This window comes from Pipra filicauda, unplaced genomic scaffold (genome assembly GCF_003945595.2).
Source record: "Pipra filicauda isolate LSUMZ 115617 unplaced genomic scaffold, ASM394559v2 scaffold53_size3534045_pilon, whole genome shotgun sequence".
NCBI lineage: Eukaryota > Metazoa > Chordata > Aves > Passeriformes > Pipridae > Pipra > Pipra filicauda.
The window spans coordinates 2,012,476-2,034,725 of record NW_024104687.1 but is presented as its reverse complement, the minus strand read 5'-3'; the positions used below and the strand labels follow the sequence as shown (position 1 = coordinate 2,034,725).

Below are 22,250 nucleotides of genomic sequence, written 5' to 3'. Positions count from 1 at the left end.
CACATATTCTTGAAGCTGGAAAACTATTTTTCCCGTCCTCCTCCTCCCCTCCCTCTCACCTCAGCTCTCTGTTCGAGGCTTTTATGAAGTTTTTTGGTGTGTGTTGTGAGATGTTTCTGCTGACAGTGTTAAATCTCTCTCCTCCCCACAGCAGCCGCCGTTGTTCCAAGGGAGGAGGCACTACCCTGGCCGAAGGCACGGCTTTCTCTCCATGCTTCTCTAGAGGTGCTCAGATGGGATTAAAGTCCACATGGAGATATGGAAATGGACCAAGAATTTACTCTAAAAAGATGGTCAGCTGGGATTCAGGTTGCCTTATCTGCCTGGTGGTGGTCACCATGGTTGGACTTTGCCTGGCTCGACCTTCATTTAATTTAGTTGTTGAAGACACCACGGTGGAACCCGAAGGTAAATCACTCTAGAACCCTTAATTCTTTAAAAGGAGTTAATTTTAAATGCTTGAACGTCTGAAACAGAAGTCAACATCATCTGTGCTTGGGTAAATCTAAGGCAAGTAACAGATGAGCCCTCGAGAGAGAGTCGTGGTTTTTGACTCTCCCTTCTCTCACATGGGCTGTGTTTGTACAAGCACTCGTTTGTTTATTCTTGTGCAAGCAGGTGGTGTCAGTGATTTCACTTGGGACTGTCATCACGTTGTACAATCAAAGTGTATGGCTGGAAGTTTTCGGGAATGGGTCTTTAAGGAAAGCAGCCTGTTGCACTTCCATGCGTGTTCCGTGTTGCTGTCTCGAGGAACGAAGCCGACGAGTGGCTGCATGTCTTTGTCATTGTCTTCACCTGAGAAGTCCAAAGAACTTAGTTTTTAATCGTGTGGCCTGAGTGTTTAGTTTTGCCAGGCACTCTGCAGAAATGCACCTTTGGTGGTGTTTGCCCTTAGGACAAACTTCTCTCTCGCTGTTCATATCCGAGCACGGTCGGTGCCGCGTGTGGATTGCAAGTCCTGAAAGTGTAAATGCTGAGATCTGAATAGCAAGGGCTTAAGTTTGTTACTGTCAAAGGCTAATTGAGACCTTCACGTTGGAAGAGGTGTTTGGATAAAATCTCCTATTTTGAGCCTGCACCTGCTGGCATGTTCTTCTAGGTTGATCTGTTCCCCAAGCTTTGCAAAGTGGTTTTCTCCTCTGAAGGGCTGGGGAAGGGCTGCTTTTTTATTGTCGTGAGCTGACTGTGTCTAAGAATGTTTTTCCAGTGTTGTGCTGCATCTTTGCTGCTCTCTGAGCACCTGGGGGGCAGCAAGTGAGGCTTCCTTCATAAGGTTATACCTGTCTTTTGGGAAGTGATTGCAGTTCTAATAACTCTCCAGCTGATATAGTGGTCCGTAGAGCATTTCTGGTCTGACAAGCTTGCTGGAGAGAATTTGGCCTTTACACGTTCTGCTGCTCATGTCCACGAATACACTTTGTTTTTATTTAATATCTTTTCACACAAAACTTACTTGTTTCTATCCACTGCCTCTAAAAATAGGCATCACCAGCTAACACATTTTTGGAGTCCGTTCCAAGTACATTTTTATTGATGGCAGGGGATGAACTATTTAGAGATGATGAGCCCTCTTCCCTAGCAAGCATTCCTGAAAAGAACTCATAAAGTGTAGCAATACTGTCATCTGTCAGCCATAGAGATTGTTGATAGCAAAGATTTTGGTTTTTTTTCTTTTGAAGGTGACTTGAGAATTTAAAAAAAAAAAAAAAGCCCAACTCTCACCACCACTTACTGTATGATTAGTTAATTGAACATCTGGTGCCTTTTTGGCTTTTCAGGGGAATGACAAAATCATGAATAATTCTGGTCTCAGACTAGCTTTGTAGTGAGGTCCCCTAATTTTAGGGTTAAGTTAGAAAGAATGTGATTGCAGAATTGGTGGAGTATTTTATGGGAAGAAGAGTAATATTTTTTTGAATGATGCCTGATAATTTTTCAACTCTTCAGTGAAAGAATAGATTTTATTGTCTTAGAAAGCACATTTTAAAAATATATGTTTCTTCCACGGTGAATATGGAGGGGGTGGAATCTGGGTTTTATCCAAGAGTAAATTGTTAAAAGGGATTTAAAACTTCTTCCCTGGGCAGGAATGTTACTGACATGAAACAATTTTAGACATGAGAACCCAAATCATTACCAGAAATAAGAAAAAAAAATCAGAAAGCACTTCTAAGTTAATGGCATAATAAGAACTTTTATGCTGCAGAATACAGGGAATTGTGTGGGATTTATATCTGAGATTTGGGAAATAAAACCTCCTTTATGTGCTTTGTTAAACCCCTTTAAAAAAAAAATCAAAACAAAACCAAGTTTTTACACAATCACCTTCTCTGGGTTCTATCACTGCCACCCACAAGCTCTTCAAGCCAAAACCAAAAAAAAAAAAACCCTTCAAATAATCTCTTCAAAGACAAAGCAGACTTCTCTTTTAATTTAGTAAATGCCAAAACATTTTGGCCACAGCTAATCTGGGGGGTCAGGTGCTCTAATAATGTAAATTTTCAGTGGGGCTGCTGACTGTGCAGTCATTAGAGCTATGACATTTCATACCAGCTGAGAAGGTCAGCAGGGCCATGACCTTTGGTGACACATGTTGATCTGTTCCTGAGTCTTCCTTTTTTTTTCTTTTAGCATGTTAGATGCTTTTATTGTTATTGTTTATTGTCTTAGTGAGTCAGAATATTGGAAAAGCTGTTTGCAACATTAACAAGAATTGAGATGGTGGCTGTTTGTTCCTTAGGTTGTAACAGAGAATATACCTTTTCTTGGCTAAACATAACTTTAGGGATATTTGCAGTCATTTTCTTCGGAGTATCTGGTTAAGTATGTGCTTTAGTATAAGCAGTATTCATCTAATAGGGCAATCAGCCCTTCAGTCAATCTTGAATAAGTAAATATCCATCTGTGACCACTGGATATGACTCTGGTCCATATGAAGGTATTTACACTGAGAATGGCACACTGAGCCACTGTGACTGATAATGTTGGTGTTGGTATCGTGGGTGCTCACTGAGGGCTGGACCCTGGGCATGGTGGGTCTCAGTGTGGTGCTTTTTTCCTTCAGCAGAGGTGGTAAAACCCGAGGCTGTTCCTCGGTGTGAGCAGAAACAGGACCTGTAGGAGTTAGTGTGGGCACTGTCAGCCGTCAAACTGTGTCTTGCATCACGTGTTTACATATATGTTTTTTGTCCTGGGGACCATAAAGACTTTCTGCTTTTAAAACTTAGACATAAATCCACCTCAGTGTGTACAAAGGAGCCATTCTGTGTGTGTCTGTGCGTGCCCAGGCTGTGAGGACCTTTGATGATAGCCAGCATTTCACAAGGGCTCTGACCGCACACATGGGTTGAGGGGTTACTTTGTGAACTGAATAATTAGTTTAGACATATATTTGATAAATAGCAAGCTCTCCCTTGACCTTCCCTTGCCCAGGCTGTGTGTTATCGTTCTGCTGGGGAGCTAATTTGGTCTCTTCCCCCACCACGTGCAGTGCCTCGACACTGTCCTTGGAGCACCCACTTGGTGGAGTGACATTGTGTTTCGGTTCTTTTAATTTAGGTCATATTTCAGAAGATTAATTTAAGCTTTCCACAAGGCTATTTCTGTGTCCTATGAAAAACACGATGGTTCAAAATGGCTTTTTGGAGCAGCGGGGAAGGAGAGAGAGACCTCCTTTGGTGGGTGACAGAGTGTTTACGGTGGGGTCCAAAGCGAGTAACAACTTGTCATTTGGGTTTTAACTCACTCACAGGCATTTTCTGGCTTTGAACAACATACAGATATAAACACTTTCAGCGCAGTAGCTTCCTGTTTGTAAAAATGCTGGATAATATGAGCAAAATACCTTAATTTTTGTAAAATGTTTGCAGTGCTTAAAGATGAACGTCCCCTGTGACCGCAGTGGTCAGCACAGTCCACTTGGAGATCCCTTTTAGCCACTGTGAGCTGCCTGGATGAGGGTGTGGGATTTTAGGAGCAGACAGGGCTGCAGCATGTGGAGGAGGGATGAGTGGTGATGGGATGTCCCCTGTCCCACAAGCAGCAGGGTGCTCTCCATCCTGGGGTGCCCCCGTGGATCCTCTCCAGCCAGTGCCACCCTGCTGACAGGTGACCCTACACAGCCATCATCTTCCATGGACAGAGGCAGCGTAGAAGCACCAGGATACTGCTTCCAATTTGGTAGGAAAAATAAAGCAAATAGTTCACTCAGGGTTTCCTTGTTACTGTTGTGTTTTGGCTTTTTTTTTTTTTTTTTTTTAACAAGAACGGCGGCTTTGATATCTGCAAGTCAAATTAATAATTAAAGCCAACTCTGACTTAGCTAATCAGTTTTATCTTTTTACTTTATTTTACTTTTAATTTCATTTTAAGGAAGGGCAATTATCAAAGCCCATTAGGGAGGAATGTGACATCCCCACAGCTTCGGGTGAGGGCTGGATGCCCTTTCAGGGATCCGGTTCAGTAAGTTATTTGGCCCAGTACAGGATTTGCCAGCTGAGGTTCTGGGGAATCGTACAGGCAGCCGGATTAAATCAGTCTTAATGTGTCCATTCTGTGTTTAAAATATGCAGTGCTTTAGCAGGGGCATGGTCTTGAGCTGCAAACTAATTGGGCATGGGTAGGGTTGTTATTTACAGTCCGTGTTGATGAGACACTGGGAGCTGGTGTGTTGGTGTGGCTACTCTTTTGCAAAGGAGCAGAAATAATTGCATGTTTTGTGTTTATCTGCCGTACAGTCACAGCTTTTTGAAGGGGTACAAAAATTATTAACTTTTAGGAATTTGATTCCTTTAGTAATTTTTTTTTCATTTCTTTTTTTTGAGCCAGAAGACTTTCAAAGATGCTGAGTTGTGAGGGGTTTTTTTATCCTTTTTTTTTTTTTTAAAACCACTTTTATAGATAAACCCCCAAACCAGCGACTGACTCCAACAAATGCATAGTTTCCTAATTTTTAAAATAGTTCTTCCTTGGCAGAGAACTTGCAACAAGTTTCAGGCCATAGTAAATTTTTTTACAGACAAGTTACAAACCTTTGAAAGCAGAATTTGCCATGAAAATGCTGACATTTCCACTTATGGAAGGTTGTGTGCTCAAGAGATGATGGACAGTAGTCCATAGTGATATTTTAATAATAACCATAACACAACTCTTAGTGAGCATATGTCTATATCCAACTCCCCAGCTTCAGCAGAAATGATCACTTGGCTTTAAACAAAAACATTCAAAGATTAGTATTGTCTTAGAATTAATATTTAGTTTAGGATCAGATGGGAATGCAGGAAAAATAGTTAACTATCCATTTTTCTGTTGGAAGCATCAGATTTTTAAGTGTTAAACATTTTGAGAGTCCTCAAGGTTGAAGCTTTACAGTGAAACAGGGACTTTGTTCAAAGCAACGCTCCTGAGCAGTATAAATCCATGTTTTTAGAAGAACCATCACCCACTTAAGCAAGTTACATCTTGTCTACTTGTAATAGCACACCTGGTTTGACTAGAAGAGAAAATCTATTTCAGCGTAGTTAAAGAAGTGCAAAATTCAGGCTGAAAAGACTCCAAAACATGAAATGATGAGAGATCTGGAGTTTTGCACCAGTGTGACTGAGGGTTTGGTTCCCCAGTGGCAGTGGGACATGCTGTGCTCCTCCATCCCAACTGGACAAGTGGGAGCATCCTCTGCAGAGTTGTCAGGACAGGCTGCTTGTGTTACTGGTGGTGGTGGAAAACGGGGCAATACTTGGTTTGGCATGGGGCCTGCCAGTGTAAAATCATCCTCACAGCAATTTGGGAACTGATTTGAAACTCAGACCTTTGAGTTCTGGTTCAGCACGTTGCAATGTGTGCCTGTAGTGGTTCCTGGGAGTTTTTGGCACAGCGTGCTGCCCAAATCAGAGATGCCGTCTTGTAGTACCAGGGACTAAACTGACTTCTGAGCTGATTGAAAGAGAAGTTGGAGCAACTTTGTAGGAGTCAAATCTTAAATAAAGACCAGATTTTCAAGAGAGCAGCAGCCAACAGCTCCTGTTGTAATTACGAAACGTGCGCTGGGAGTGCTGAGCTGTTCTGGAAGTTTGGCCCTTCGGGTTTCAATCGGAGTCGAGAGCGTCAGCAAATCTGTGATCTGTGTTGGCATTTGCTCCTTGGGGACTGTGCTTCCCAACAAGGGTAGTTGCAAAACAAGATGTTCAGTAAGAGGAGTGGATTTTTTAATGTGGATTTTTTTTTTTACTTTTAAAACCAACTTATAATTCATAAACCAATTAAGTACGTCTCCAGGTTGTCCTTTCCCATCTCTTAATTATCACTCCCGGTTTTCCTGTGCTGTTTTGCTTGGTTGGTTTGTTTTGTTTTGTTTCCAAAAAAACCTTTTTTTTTAGGGGTTTGTTTTTCCTGGACTTCTGAGTACTAGAGTAGTCAGCACCTGGTATAGGGATGTGTCTTATGGGCTTCACTTTCTGCTGGTTCAGGTTTTTCTGCTGCTTGTCACCACACAAATGGCATTATCTGTATCGAGGGAAGGGACAGAAAGCTGAATTCTATGTGCCACTTCATGTGCTTGCCATGCTGTTATTGTTTTAATTGTATTTTTGAAGTGGCTGTAAGTGAAAGCATTTGGTGAACCTCAGCGAAGCTGAGGAGTTGAGATCTGACCTACTTTCATTCCCCTCCTCACACGCCGTTGCAAGTTGTGTGTAATTATTGCTTTTCCTCCCCCGCCAAAGAACTGGCTCATCAGTTTGGGACATTACCCTGTGTCTAGCAAAGTGCCTTACAGTACCAAAGCCACAAGAACAGGGAAGAAGGGAAAATTCCTTTGTTCCGAGGGAACAGCTTGTGTTTGTGAGGGTTTACTGGAAGGGGCAGTGTGCTGGGGGACTGGAAGGGAGAGAAACGAGGATGAGAAGCTGGCTGGGGAGGAGAAAAATCTCTTTTCACAAATTTCTATTTGGAAAGGAGTTTTGTGGCACAGTAGTTATTACCTCGGGCTTTCTCCCAGGGGGCTTGTGGCTGTTTCTGAGCGAGGTTGGAATTGGGATGCTGTGGCTGGGGATGCCTTGGTGGACTGCACAGACCAGGACAGGTCTGCAGGTTAAATTAGGGTTGTATGGACAGAACTCGATCAGAGCACTGCGCGACAACTTGGTTTTCAAGCATAATAAAAAGTTGTGGGGTAGAAAAGCTCTGTGAGGTTCATGCTGCACTTCCTTTAGGATGGGCTGTATGGATGGGTGAGCTGCTGGCAGGACCTGCTGCTGGGCAGCAAGGAGAGCCTGCCTTCGTGAGACTGGCTTTGCAAGTTTGTACAGTGCCCTGCTCAGTGTCTCAGTGTTGCAATATTTAATTTGTTTCAAGGAAAGTAATATGACTTCTAATTCTGATTGCCACCCAGCAGTTCTTAAAAATTTTAAACCCCCAGTTCAGGTTTTGAGTCGTGCTTCAGCTTGGTTCTGTTAGACATTGTTTGATCATGGAAAAATAATCCTGTTTAGATACTACAGCGAAGTACCCAGATTTCTCTGATATTGTTTACTCAGCAGGGTAGCACAGGTATTTCAGACGTGCAGGATTAACGTGGAGACTCTCTAATAAATCTGCAGTGAAGCACTGCTCGGTAATAGCCCTTCTCCTAACAATTCAGAAGCGTTTGAACCATCTTCCATTAGTATGGCAAAGTGCCCAGGAGCCACTGCTACCGTCAGGAGTGACGGAGGTGTCTGCAAGTTAAAATTAAGCGTTGTGTAAATGGTTGTGTTCCACCTGGAAGGGCACAGAGCCAGCCTGGCTTTTCACTTTGGGGCTTGTTGTGCTGCTTTTTTTCCCCACTAGAGACTCTCCTCCCTGTGGAGCTGGACTTAAACAAGTTATGATGCCTTTTGCCTAAATATTGCTAAAAGGCAGCCTGGTATGCCTTGAAGCTTCGAAGTATTTGGAGAATATTCCATGGTTTATGTGTGCTGTGGATAAGACTTTCAAAAGTGCTAAGGGGATGTTTTGAGGATATTGTTTCCAGTGACTTTTTTTTCAAATCCTACTTTAGGAAGTGGGGGAAGATGAATTTCAGGGGAACAGGCAAGATGAGACTTCCAGATGAGCTGCTAAAATTAAGGGGATTTGTATAGTCAAGTAAAAATGGGACCGTGTACAAAAGAAACAACTGCTGACTTGCTTGTAGGGAATCCGAAGAGCAGTTCTCTGCATCCAGAACTAACACTGCAGCATTGAATTGTGCAATTTTTAACCTCACAGTTGTAATTTATTTCTTTTGCACGTTGAGCAGTAATAGTCTTGAGTGTGGCCTCTGGCAAACCTGGAAGAAAAAGGTTATGTTTTTATGTTTGGATTTATGCTATGTTCTGTTATGGTTTTATGTTGCTCTTGAAATGCAAATAAAGAACCTCAAAAAAAGCTACGGATTGGAATAGATGCAAGACAATTATAACCCAAGAAAAACCCTTTGCGACCAAATATACGTGCTCATACATTTTCCCAAGGCTGTATATTTTATTATGGAGCCTTTCCCAAGCAGACTATAAGGCTGGGTTGAACAATGAGAGTTGGTTAAATTACTCTGCCGGTTGGTTATGTGCAGAATATAGTCAAGGAGATTTGAAGTTTTGCTACTGCTGAAAGAAACGATGAGAAAGTGGTCCTGGTTTTGAATTCTGCTTTTTCGAGAGAGAAGATTAATTTATTTTTTTTTTCAGCTTTTCATTTGAGGTTCTGGCAAAAGGTGATACATTTCCCCTTTGTATTGTATAATAGATTACATGAGAAGACTCTTCTGTAATGAGTTTGAGGAGTAGTTAATTATTTTTGAGATTGTGTTACATGTGTGTTAGGTTTTTATTGTACTCCCCAGTTCTCTTAATACAGAGACTCTGTTACTTTAGGCAGATGGTGGAGTTTGACTTGAACAGAAATAGTCAAGGTTTGGTGCCTGGAACCAGACGTTCAGATCCTGAAGATGGCCTGTAGTTCCTCATCGTCCTGAGGAAATGATAAAAGGCAGCACAATAACGTTAGAGGGTTTGGTGTGGCCTCTCAGGGTTGGGGGTGTTCTTTCCCTCCATGGTTACACAGTCTTTGTGCAGAAGTCATCCTGTTTCTTGCTCTGTCCCATATCTGGAGAGATAAATCCTGTGGTGACTGCTGTGTAAAGGAGTCTTGGTCCTGTCAGGAGCAGACAGTGAAGAACGGGGGCAAACAGGAAGAAATCGCGGGGCAGTTCCCAGCAGCAGGAGGTGGCCTCGCTGGTCTCTCTGCTGTTTACTTCGAACTTGGCATGCTCCGAGTCTTCCCTGACTTGGCTTCCAGAAGCACAAAGCACACAGCCAAGCCCACGAGCATGTGATACTTGGCATTTTTGACGCACGTTGCACGGTTGTGCAGCCATAACTCAACGATCCCATCTATAAAGGCAGGTAGGAGCAAGCAGGCCGCAAGCTGGAGGAATTTTTAATCTCTGCACGAAGCCTCGACAAGTACAATTTCTTTCTCTCTCTGAGAAGGAGTCCTCTTCCTTTAACCACGAGGGGGGGAGTGAGATACATCAACCCAACTGCTTGGCAGCCGTCAAAACCAGGCTGAAACAGTTCATGTACCTCACCCTGTGTCAACCAACATAACAGGGTTATGAGGTTTGCTCCCACTTATGAGGTTTGCTCCCACTGCCCTCTTCTGCTGAGTGCAGTGGGGCCCATGTGGCTGTAGCCAGGGCTTGGGGGTAGCCACCTCAAGGAGTAGCAGTTCTGTAGTTGCTCCTCTGCCAAGGAGCATGACACAAGGCAGATGGATGTAACCACGTGGGGATCATTTTTGGGTGCGTATGCAGAGGGGTTTTTTTTTTTCTTGGCCAGGGGATCCTGCAAGTGGCAAAATGCTTTGCTGCTCACCAGAACTTTTTATTTTTCTAAGTCTTCAAAGCTTAGGAAAACAAGTTATAGTGCAGTGTAATATTTTCCCTTACCCGTGATGACATTGGCAAGTTATTGCAATTGGAGGAGATTTGCTTTTTTTTAATGAGCTTGGTATATGTAGCACTCAATAGGAGTTGACATGATGCTGGAGGTCCAAGCTCTAGCAGGTCAGTGTGGCTGGAAGCTCTACACTTGCTGGAGCACCAGGCATGTGTGATGTGGCAACTTTGTTTTGCAAATGTTCACTTCCAGGGCAAGAGGATTATTCCCGTTCGTTAGTTTTTTTTCTGTCTGGTTTCATCTCTTTACCCATCACGTGACTAGCTCCTTATTCTATAAGGATAACAAGATTAAAGACAATGCCAGGAAAAATATATTTTGGAGACTCTGGCATTTTGTTTTGTGGAAGTTGCTGCTTTCAAAAAGGGAAGCCCAGGAGCTTGTGTTAAAGGAACAGGTGAGGACTTAGAATCTGCCACATGCTGATGTTTGAAGCTATCATGGATAGCTCTTTGATGCTTTGTGTTTGAAGTTTTTCTGCAAAGCCTAAATGTTTTTCATCAGATTTGAACAATTAATGTTTCTATGCATGGGAGGGGGGAAATAATTCCTGCTCTTCGTGGTCTTGTTCAGGGACAAGGGATTTTTAAAAACAAAAATAAATCATTTAGTTGTTTAATGTTATAGGAGGAACTGTAGCAATTTGGAAAATATTTTATCAGAACAGAGACTTCCTGACAGTGCCTGGCGGAGGCAGAGCTGGGCAGAGCTGGCAGCTAATGACGGAAACACAGCACAAATAGGACAGCAGGAATCCAGTGACTTTGGAGCAGCAGATGGAGGAATTGCAAACACTGCTTTGTCCCCCTTTGTGTGAGGAGACGTGCTTAGCCTTTGTGGCTTTGGTTTGCTGTTGGCTAATGGAAGATAGTCACCATGGCCAGGAATGACTCTTTGCATTTTTAAACTGGTGGCCGTGCCTTTTGCAGTCTGAGTTTATCATCCACTGTCAGAAGAGGACATGGAGCTACTCTTATTGTTGGCCTGCCAACGTAAATGAAGGAAGAATCCCACCAGCTTTTACCTGGGAGGTGGGAGGGGTGGTTGCAGAGGGAAGGTTGCAGACCTGGCTGGTGATACCTGGGCTGCCTCCTGGAGAGAGCATAAAGCCTTGGGTCTGACTTGGGACCCATTTGAAATCCCCATTCCACGTTGTTCATCCAGTGTGGTCTTGCTGGACTTTTCCTCAATGAGAGGAAAGCTGTGAGCAGGGAGTAGGAGAAGCAGGAGCAGTGGTGGTGGTTGGCAGGCTGGCGTTCCCTGTGGGGACATTCAGTTTTGCAAAGAACCTCTTGGATTCTTGACAGGTCAGGTCTGTTGACCCTTCTGGGCACACTGTGGTGAGTGTTTAGTTATTTACTAAAGCCTTTTGAAGCGAAAGTGGCTTGATGGGGTCTGAGGCTTTTGTGTTCTGCAGAGCTGTGTGAGAATCTTTGCTGGGGTTAGCTATTAGCTGATCGTTTAATTATTTGGCTCTGTAACTAAGTAACTAAATGACTTGAGACTTAAGATAAGCAGCTCTTTGTTAACATTTTATTAAATGGAGAAAAATAATAATAATAATTTGAAACCTAAGGAAGTATAAATCTCTCAGTGACCGAGTCCTGAAAAGAAACATGATTTGGAATACAATCGTGTATCATAATAATCTGAGATAGAGCAGTCAGAGTGTCCCCATCCTCTATTGTGGTCATGGCTTTTATACAAACAGTCTTTACTGCATTTGATGCCTGGATGGCATAAACCATGCTGTGAGGCTGCATGAGCAGGCAGAGAAAAAGTTCACAGCTGTTTATTTAACAGCAGCCTGGTTTTCAGTGGCAGTATTGTTCAACAGCTCCACCTATAAAGTTTAAATACGTTGTGTGCACCACTATTACAAATAAGGATGTAGCTGAGAGCAGACAATGGCAGAAGCAACGTGCCCTCCTATGTCCCTCAGTGTTTCAGAACACCCCCAGAAATTTTGCACGTGCAGTTGTTGCTTTTTTTGTTTTTTTTTTTTTTAAGGGGTGATAGAAAGGTATAATTCACATCAGGTGGTGCACCTTTGCAGTAGGAGCTAATGACTTTATTACAGAATTTGCAGGAGAACTTACTTGGAAAGGAATCCTGTACTGCCTTAGAATTGTGGAATGGTTTGGCTTGGAAGGGACCTTTAGAGGCCATCTGATCCAACCTCTCTGCACTGAACGGGGACATCTTCAGCTAGATGGGGTTGCTCAGAGCCCTGTCCAGCCTGGCCTTGGATGTTTCCAGAGATGAGGCATTGTGGGCAACCTCTCTGGGCAACCCGTGCCAGTGTTTTACCACCCTCATTGTGAAAAACCTTCCTCCTTATATCTAATTAACAAAGCAAGCAAAGGGCTGGTTCACAGGCTTCTGGTGATGGCTGAGGATCCCATTCCAAGGCAGAGCTCCAAAGAGGGCTGGAGGGGCATGGATGTGATAGCAGATCATCAAGCCTTGCCTGGTGCTGCAGGCTCTGCAGGGCAATCTCTTCCTTCTCCCCCCAAGCTATTTTCACTAAGGGAAAGTTCAGGATGCTGCTGAAGACACTGGAGGATGTGTACAAGTGATGGCTGAGCAAACTCGCAGCCTTATGTCTCCAGGTGTGGAAACAGGGAAAGAATCCTGTTGTCAGCCTCAGGGGAGCCATTGATTTGATGGTACAGCATGGACATGAGTTCAAAATCTGTCCCTAAACTTCAGAGCAGTGTAAAAATCCTTATGCAGTCCTGGGGAGAGTTAACTTTTGCAGGGCAGGTTGTTTGTGTGCCGCTGGGAATTTTTTAACAGTTTGAAGGGGTTGATTTTCTCTGTGAAGCTGTTGGGTGGACTCGTGCCTCAGAATCCCACCTGTTCTTTGTTTGCTTTTGGGCACCATTTCAAACCCACACTGGAAAAAGTTTATAGGCAAACATTATAAAAAGTGACAGTCTAAGTGCTGCTACATTCTAGTTTGGCAACACAAAGGCTTACCTGAAATAACTCACAATTTCCAAACATGACTTCATTATTTCATGACAACACTTTGCTGCATCTTCCCTGATACTCTAGAGGTAAAGAAATAGAGAAAGATAATATTTATCAAATGCTAATACCTATTTGGAACTTGATTTCTTTAGTATCATATTTTCTTTGCAAAAAGAATTTTTTTTTCTTGTAATTTTGAAATAGATTACTGTTCTTGAGTTTGGATTTGGATTTATGTTGAAAGGCTCAGTGTAAACTTGGGGTTAATAGTTTAAAAAGAGTTGAAATCACGGATTTGAGGTTAGAAAATTATTTTCCTTTTAATTGTGTGTAAACAACTGATCTGCCCAAGAGCACACTGCAGCCTATGGGACCATCCTGTGAGTTGGCTGGCACTATTCAGCAAAAGCCTCTAATGCACTTAAGAGTTGAGTTATTGTCAGCCAAGGTGGCTTTTAAAAAGTTTAAACAAAGACAGTTTTAGACTCCAGTGCACTGTTGGCACAGTGTAAACTCTGTACAAGAAATTTTCTTTGCAGGTAAAGCATTACAAAGGAGTCTTATTAACTTCAAAGTAAATTAGGTAACTGGCTTCAGGTACCTTTTTTTTTATTTGACAGTGAAATCTAATTAAAAGAAATCTCAAGCAGACTCAGATATACTCATTACTGTTACAAAATATATGTAGAAAGGAGCTCATGCTCCTTCTGGAAATTAGATTTCTAACAGCATAATGTAGCAATCAGTGAAACACCTGCATTGCAGATCTGTGGATTCGTGACTGTATCAGCAAGACTGAATTAGTTTATAAAGGGGTATAAATCTGTGTTGGAGCTCGTCCTAAACTTTGAGATGTAAGTCTGCACGCTAGAAAGTTTAGAGACCTTGTTATAAGCTCTAAATCCAAGAATCTTTACGGTCTACATAACTGTGGTTGAATGGTTTTATGTGCCATCTTTGTGTGATGCAGGTGTCCCGTCTGTTGTTTGAAGAAATGTGTTTGCCCTAAGAAAAAAGGCAGAATAAGCTCTGAGAGGGCACGTCCCTGAAATTACATGATTCCAGGATGAGTGGGGAAGAGGAATTGGGCATGCTGTTTTCAAGTCCATCAGCATAACCCGATTATTTAAATGCAGGAGTGTCCCATTGTGGTGGTCACTTCCGGTGCTCACAGAATCATAGAATAGTTTGGCTTGGAAGGGACCCATGAGGATCAAAGAGTCCAACTTCCTACACAAAACTCAACTACTGACAGAACTTCAGCGTTTCCAGGCTCCCATGCACAGGCTTGCTTAGATGTGGTACTTGTTTCTGACTTCTCTGTTGGAGGCGTGACACAAGAAATGCCAACGCTGTGCCCCAAGGACAAGGAACACGGGTTTCAGGGTTTCGGTATCCTTAGAAGGAAGGGTGGACATCAAAGACTCACCTGTTTTAATACTCCCTCAGACTCCCAAGCAGACAGAGGTGTGTTTTATTGCCGTGTGCACACAGTGGTGCACAGCTGGTGGCTGTGCAGGGAGGGATGTGCGCGGGGAGCAGCTGTCTGTGCGGCGTGACCCTCCCCGTGAGCAAACAGAAGATGCCCGTGTGCTTCTTTCCTTTATTTACCATTCCTGCCACCCTTGGCGAGGCCAAGAGGCTCGTGGGAGAGGGACAGTGTGTTTGTAGGGAGAATCCAGTGGCAGGAGCAGTGCCTATATCTGGGACAGCCTGAGTTCATCCTAGGTGTGCCGAGCCTTCCCACTGCACTGTGGAGACTGTCTGGAGTGCCCGGGGCTGCAGTTCCTTTCCCCATGCTGAGAGCCAGCCTTGGAAGGGAGGGGGTGATGAAGTTCTAGTAACTATAGGCAGATGTAGTTTTCCAAGGATGTTTTTTTGGAAAAAGACTGTGGTTTGACATTCTTCTCGTTGTTTGGTTACAAAAGGGAGCTGATGGATGAGCCATTTCGTTTTGAACTGCTGCGTATACCTTGAAAGCTTCGCTTGCGCTCCTGAGTTTCTGCTGTATTCCACTTGGGAGAGGTTGTGAAATAAGTAATGAAGCAAAAATAAAAAGATGAAAGGAAAAAGTTACTGTGGTAGAGAAAAGAGTTGGCAGTGTAGAAGGCTAACGTAGAGACTTCGGGGTGAGTGCAGGGAGAAAAATGGAAGACGACATATATGCTGTGTATAGGAACTTGTGTTTATTAGCTTAGTTAGTGAGGGGTTTTTTTGGCCATCCTCTCCTTTCAAAAGAGCACTTCTCAGGCTTAAAAATAAAAAAGCAACTTAAAATAAAATCAGATTGGGGGGAGATAATTATTTGTTTGAATTGTGGACCCAAACGCTAAGATGTAAAACCGAATTTGCCTTCTGAACTCCTCCTGCTCCTCCAGGTTCTCTGTAGCCCCCCATTCAGCAGTGCTCACCTTCCCAGGGTCAGTTTGCTGTGTCTGATGAGGAGGGTCATGCCTTTGTGTGGCACTGGGGACAAGGCACATGCAAGATACAAATCAAAACTGAGTGAACTTTGTTTGTGGTTAACCTCTTGAAAAATAAAGCCTCTCCCACACTTGCACATGGTTCAGTTTAACAAGACGGATTGCTGGGCTAATCTGGATCAAACTTTTTTTTTTTATTTAACATAACTTGATTTCCGTGGATGAGAAAGGCCTTCACTGACTTTTGTTGGAAATTCTCTCCTTTCCCTTCTCTTTTTCTTCTTTTTTCCTCCTTTCCTTCCACCTTCGCAGAGCCGCCAACCAAATACCAAATCTCTCAGCCAGATGTTTACTCAGCACTTCCAGGAGAGCCGCTTGAGTTGCGCTGTCAATTGAGAGACGCCGTCATGATCAGTTGGACTAAGGATGGGGTCCCTTTGGGGCCCGACAATAGGACAGTGATTATTGGGGAGTACTTACAAATTAAGGATGCTACGGCCAGAGATTCGGGCCTCTATGCTTGCACTGCTGTTAGGACCCTAGACAGTGATACTCTGTACTTCATTGTAAATGTTACAGGTGAGTGAGTTAAACATAGGTGTGTTTTTTTGCATGTAGAAGCTGTAAAATGTGATATAAAAACACATTTTGATCTGACATGAAACAGTGCACTTGGGCACAGTGAGTTAAGCTGAGTTCTGTAGCCGTTACTGGGATTTTTCTCCTCGTCCTGACCCTGAAATGGACTCAGTTTGTATATACTCCTTTTGCTTCGTGGGCTCTATAGTGATTAACAGCTGCTGAAGAGCTCTCTGTTTTATGCCACTGTGACAGGATTCAATTAGACAGAGTTGCTGAGCTGATGATAAAGACAGTAGAATGAATATAAGCTTTTGCCCCCTGCATCAGAAGAGAAGGGATGTCCTACATCCTTTAAGTTCAGAGACAAATTGTTCTGGAGATGCTCAGTTCTGTTCAACTGAATGTCTTTAACAAAAGTTAAAGTCGCAAGTGGAAAGAAATTTTTGGAGTTAGCAAGCTCCCTTGGGAAGCTTAGCAGCATTTCAGGATTATTAGCTAGTTTTGTTACAGTTTTATACCAAATAGCACGTTTTGTGGCTGGATTTTCTTTTTTCTCTCTAGCTTCTGCACAACTAACATGAGATCTGTTCTCCTTGATATACAATCTAAGATGTAGCTTATTGGGGTTTTTTTGTCTGTAAAAAAAACCTAGGCTGGTTTAAAGACTTGGTTATTTTTAATGTGCAGATGCTCTTTCCTCTGGGGATGATGAAGACGACAATGATGGGTCGGAGGACTTTGTGAATGACAGCAACCAGATGAGTAAGTAACAGCAAACTGCCAGAAGTCACTAGCAAGATCCACGTGGAAAATAATTTCCCATCTCTTGCACTCCTGTCTTCAGAGCTTCTTGATTGTTTAACTGCATGTGCTGTCAAATAGTGATATCTTTGTCCTTCTCCATTTTCTGCTTCATGTAGTTCGTAACTTGAAACAAAGAAATAAACTAATATTCTTTTGAACGTGCTTTTCTGGTCTGTACTTTCTTTTCTCCTTCCTTCCTGGCATTTCTGCAGTTTCCTTTCCTCCTGAATTGGAGATTGGTTTTTGTCTGGTTTAGACTCTCACAGATGAACTAACTTGCCCTGAACCCGAGCTGAAATTTAACAGGAGAAACAAAGATCCAGCTCATTTTGTTAAAAGGTGGTATGGAAACTTTAAAAATAATAAGTTGTAATGAAGCAAATCCCTCAATCCTTAATCTTGGCAGAGATCTCTCTGGGGAGAATGAATTTGGAGACAGTGAGGTTCTTTTGTTTGTGAAGGACCTCAAGGTTTGTTGCAAAGAAAGCAATTCAGCGCTAAACCCACGTTTTAGGTTACCTATGCATGATGAAAATGGGCTAAAAGAATCTTAAACCTATCTGAATGTTAAACGTCAGCCCCTTTGGAGAATTCAGAAAGCTATTAATAGGCTCTAAATAGAGCAGCCTCTAAGAAGAAAGAAAAGAGAATGTAAAATTCATATTGGTTCCTTGTGCCGCTCTGCGCTGTCGCAGAATCCCCTCGGTGACTGGTGGGTTGCTGTTGCTGGTGCTCTGTAAAGTCAGTAACACCCAAAACACAGAAATCCTTCACGGGAGATGTCAGCAAGTGCCTGCAGTAGCCAGGTCGTGTATTTGCTCCTCGGCCTGATCAGTAATTGGCAGCTGTGCTGTACCTTCAGGTGATAAAGTAACGGACTGCGGCTCCCCTGGTTAGTTCCTTTTGTGAACCACTGCTGCTGGTCTGAAGCTGTGAAACATTAGATGCTATTTAAAATGATATAAGTTCTTAGCTGCCTTTTTGGCCCCTGCCATCTGTTGGTGTGATTAACCCCGGGCTGATTCACAGGTGCTGCTGGAAGGGGCTGATATCGGGCAGCTGGAGGCTGCTCTGACAAAGGAGTGAGGTGGCAGAGATAATTGGAGAGTTTGGAAAAGGACACTGCTTTTAGAAGAAGTTGTCTAGGTAAAACCCACCAATCCTGAAATGGAATAATGGTTAGGAATTCCTTTTAGGAAACATTTCCAATGTCTGCTGTTTCTTAAAGCATTGTTGGCGTAGGTCAGAAAGCGGCTTGCATTATTTTCAGTGACAATTGTGCTTCTGATCTGTATGACAGCTTGGGTGATTCATTGTGAGCACAAATGGCTTCTGGAAGTAGGTATAACGAGGGGAAAGAAGTAAAGGATGTGATCTCAAGGCAACTGTGCTCTGTAATGGTGCCATAATGATTCTTGCCCTTCCACGTGCGAGGGAGAACTGACGCTAGCGACGTTCCTGTAGGACGAGCTATCATTTTAAGCTGCTGTTAATCAATCTTGATTCAGGAGCTGGTGAAAGGCCGGTGACAGTCTCCGTCTGCCAGGGTGGGGGGGCTGTGCTGCAGCAGGGGTCAGTCACACTTTCCCTGCTCCAAGTGAAAGATGCCTCTCGAGCGTGAGCGTTCAAACATCTCGGATGGCGGGGAAAGTGCAGACTTGCAGAGTGGAAGGGAGGGAGCTGCAACAAGATGGATTGCTCCTGAGCAGAGCGTTGCACAAACAAGTCCTCATTGGATTGCTCTTTACAAGGTACCCACAGTCTGCTGGGGCTTCATGCAAGGATGCAGGGAGCAGCACAGCCTTCCTGCCGGGCTCTGAGCTGGAACCAGGAGAACAATCGTGGCACCGCATCCCTCCAAGTCTGTTTTCAATGAAAAGTTGCATCATGGCAACTCTGGATTAATACAAGGTTGATGAAAGAGGGCTGTGATTTGGCAAGATTAGAGCTGTATGAAAGTGAGGGGTGGGACTTGGTGCGGTGCTTTTGTAAAGCACTGGAGCTCGTGTGTCTTCTAAGCCTTCTGTTCCTCTTACACATTTTATATCCCATCGGAAGGGCCACATCTCATTTAAGATACTGTGTTACAGGGCAGGCTGAACAGTGGATGAGGAGCTGTGGGGTAGTCCCAAGTCTTCTCTGAGCCTTCTGTGGGGCAGGCAATGTATCCAATGGCCAAATACTCCTTTACCTCCTTCTCCTGCCTATGGGAGGTAAAGCCTGGGGAAGTCCAGGACCTCACAAGGGTCCCTGGTTGCTGCTCTTTAAGAGAAGTCTTTAAGTGTTTCCTGAATCATGATTTGAGCTTTGCAGATCTCAAACGATTTAACTGATAATTTACATACAAATTACAGCTGTGATCATTAAGGATAAGCAATGGAAATTGGCCTGGTTATGCCTTTACTGATGGAAACAAAAGACCATAGTCTTCAAAGGTTGTTGCTTTTTGATGAAACAATTCTGATAAAGTCCAGCTGTCCTGGCACGTTAATTATGATGAGATGAAGCAGGAAATGGCTGTAGTGCCTTCCACAGGAAGCTGAACCTTGGCATTCTCATTCCTGCATATTTAAAACAAAGCTTTTAGAGCTGTTTTATTTATGCTGCTAAGTATTCTTTTAAGCTGTTTTATTTTCTTTGCCTGTGTTACAAATATAAATTCCAGAGGCCAAGGTTTCCAAATGCAGGCAGAGAGGCTGTTGAGGAAATCTAGAGTCAATTTTTCAGGGCTGCCCAGAAAATGCAACTGTTCCTGGAGTCAGTGGAGGCTGTGACTTGGTAACTGTGAGGAGCAGCTCACCCTCTGGAGAGGAGGGCACTCGTGTGTACACATGTGCATTTGACCATTTGCCCTGTGTGTATTTTTAAGTAAAAGGCATGCACAGCAGATTTCACTCTGTGTTTGGTGTCCTTTTAGCTTGACAGATATTTTAACTGTCTGAAAAAAACACTGTGGTAGATTTGTTCCAGACTGCATCCTGAATAGCTTTTTATTACTTCCAGCTTTTGTTGAAGGGATTAGTGCTGGTGGGGAAGGTGCAGGATTGGTTCCACTGCAAAAGAGTCCCCTCTTTCCACAAAATGCCTTTGTTGGCATCTCAAGTTTTCCCCTTTGTTACCCTAAAGAGGTGCCTTAGCTTGGTTCTGGAGGGTCATCTCCAAGGACACTGACCTGGAACTGGCTTTTACAAAGCTAAGGGCTGATCACCATCAGTTCATTCTGGCAGCAGTGGAAGAGACATGGTTAGTGCTTGTTGCCTCATCCTCATCATGATTTTAAGAGGTAGCCCTAATTTAAGGGGTTTCTATAATCCTGACTTGATGCTGGCAAAGCAGCAGCTGTTGTGATGGTTGCAATGAAATCCATCAGCTAATTTATTCTGTAGACCCCTGGGTAGCCCTGAAGATGTTGCTGTTCTGCCTTCAATTCCAGTCAGGCGACTGGAAGCTTTATGACATTTTTTTCTTATCACCCTTTAAACAATTTCTTCTGGGCCAAGCAATGGTAAATTGGCACCAAGAACAAAAAGTATCTAAATGTAATCCACATGCTGTTCCTTTCATGCCTTGAAGAGTTTCAGAAAGGATGAAACAAGGTTCAAATTCATCAAATCCTGTAGAGTGGAAATCCACTCAGGGGAGCAGCAAAAATTGGATGTTGCCTAGAAGTGTTTTTTAATTAAAGGTCAAATACAATAGTACTTAAAACCTTGGAGGGTTTGATGTGGTCACTTCAGGCACACTATTGCCTGCTTGAGGTGCTTGTCAGGCAGGCTTGGAGTTGACTACTTTTGTATTTCTTTGTGTTAGGTAAGTCCAAATAAAAATTGAAGAGTCCTGAAGTGAAGTGGTCCCCTGGGCTTCCTAATTTCAATTTCACATGCAGGAGATTTGGCTGATTAGATGTAATGTCTTTGCAGTGGAGTGCAGTGTGGGTCAGCAGGATATTTTCTTCGCTAATGAGAACTCTAAAAGCAATCAGGAATTCCCACCCGTTCCCCTGCTGCTCGTTACTTCTCCATGCTGGAGTCTGCCCTGTTGTTACTGTGAACTTTTAGCAGCGGTGTTACCCTCCTTCCACCTGTCCTGGTAGCAAAGATGGGATGTGATAGACATAATCTGTGAGAGGAGTCAGCATTTGGTGGTTTCCACTCATTAACTATGTTTGTTATTGGTTTTAGTGAATCTGGGTGGTTTTCCTCTCAAGGAAAAAGAGAAGCAATAAAAAGGTGCTTTTAGGTTGTGATGAGTTAATCTATAAAGAGGAATTCTGTGTGTTAATCAGATCAACTGCATGAAAGCACAAATTGAGAGTGATTGTGATTGTTTGTGGGTGTTGCTGCCTTTTCCTCTTTTCCCTTAAACCTACTGAGGAGCTGCCCAGTCTGTGTTGCTGCTTCCTAGTGAAAAACCTAAGATGTCTTAAAGCATTTTCAGATGGTGCTTTCCACATGTGATGTCTGCATGCTCTTCTCCAAGCTGACCTGTAATTCAGGAACATTGCAGGTTATGCTGAGGATTGTGCAAGGGGAAGCTTTCCAAGCAGAATCCTTTCTCCTAGTCTGATTTGTTTGCTTTTCCCCCCCTCTCTCTGTGGTACAAAACCAAGCTGCTTCATTCATGCCTGCATCTTCCTGGCTTCTTTTCTGTACCCACCTCTTCCACAGATTTTCCTCTCTGTGCATTTGTTGAGTGCGAGTCTTACTGGAGCTTTTCCAGGGACAGATTTTTAAAGGATGAGGGTTGATGGAAAGGATAGTTATTTGTAAGAAAACTGGAGTTGCACTATAATGCAGTAGAAACCTGGCTGCATGGAGCAGCCTTGTGTGGGGGGCTGCAGGCGGCTCTATCCTGACCGACTGGTGCTCTGGTCCCAGTCTGCACCCCGATGGGAGCTTCCCCAGAGCTCGGTCCATCCAGCACTGCCATGGGCCAGGTTTTTGGAGCCTGTGGCTTGGAGGCTGTGCTTGCCAGCAGCTGCATCCAAGCTCTTTATGCCCTGTCCCTGTGAGAAGGTGCATGTGAGGGATGTGATGGGAGGTGACCGTGCTGGCTGCGGAGTTGCTGGGTTGGCATCACCCATCTGGAGTCTGAAGTGAGCCCTCTGCCCTGTCTGAGATGCTGATATAACTTGTGTGGATGGCTGACTGTCTTGGACCTGCCCCAGTTTGCTTTGCCTTTGTGGGAGTTGTGGGAGCAAGTGGTTGCCTTGCATTGCCTGGTGGAAGATGTTTAGCAGTCCACAGAAAACGGCCTTTTAATCCATTAGTACCAGCATGTAATTCTGCCTTTGCCTGTTCTAATGTAATTTGACCTTTGTGTAGTAGTTAATTCCTCTGGTTGGCTTTGTTTAAAGTCTTCTGTTGTTTTAATGTGATCCTGCTTTTAGCAAATAATGTTAACAGTGATTTTCCTTGCATCCCTAATTCACTTTAGTCTATGTAACAATTTCTTAGTGTTGCAGTTAAATTTTCAATAGTTACCTGAT

The 22,250-nt window shown here is 43.5% G+C and overlaps 1 protein-coding gene across 6 annotated transcripts in view; it reads left to right on the top strand.

Annotated features, from left to right (window-relative positions):
- Positions 1–22,250, top strand: part of FGFR2 (fibroblast growth factor receptor 2) — an 83,288-nt gene that overhangs the window by 4,545 nt on the left and 56,493 nt on the right. For 3 of the 6 annotated variants that reach the window (XM_027740701.2, XM_027740700.2, XM_027740699.2), the window contains exons 2-4: positions 152–408; positions 15,689–15,955; positions 16,646–16,720. In XM_027740701.2, coding sequence (XP_027596502.1) covers positions 234–408; positions 15,689–15,955; positions 16,646–16,720 — 517 coding nt within the window. In that variant the 5' untranslated portion in view covers positions 152–233. The remainder of the gene's footprint in view (positions 1–151; positions 409–15,688; positions 15,956–16,645; positions 16,721–22,250) is intronic. The other 3 variants (XM_027740706.2, XM_027740705.2, XM_027740704.2) reach the window with 2 other exon arrangements.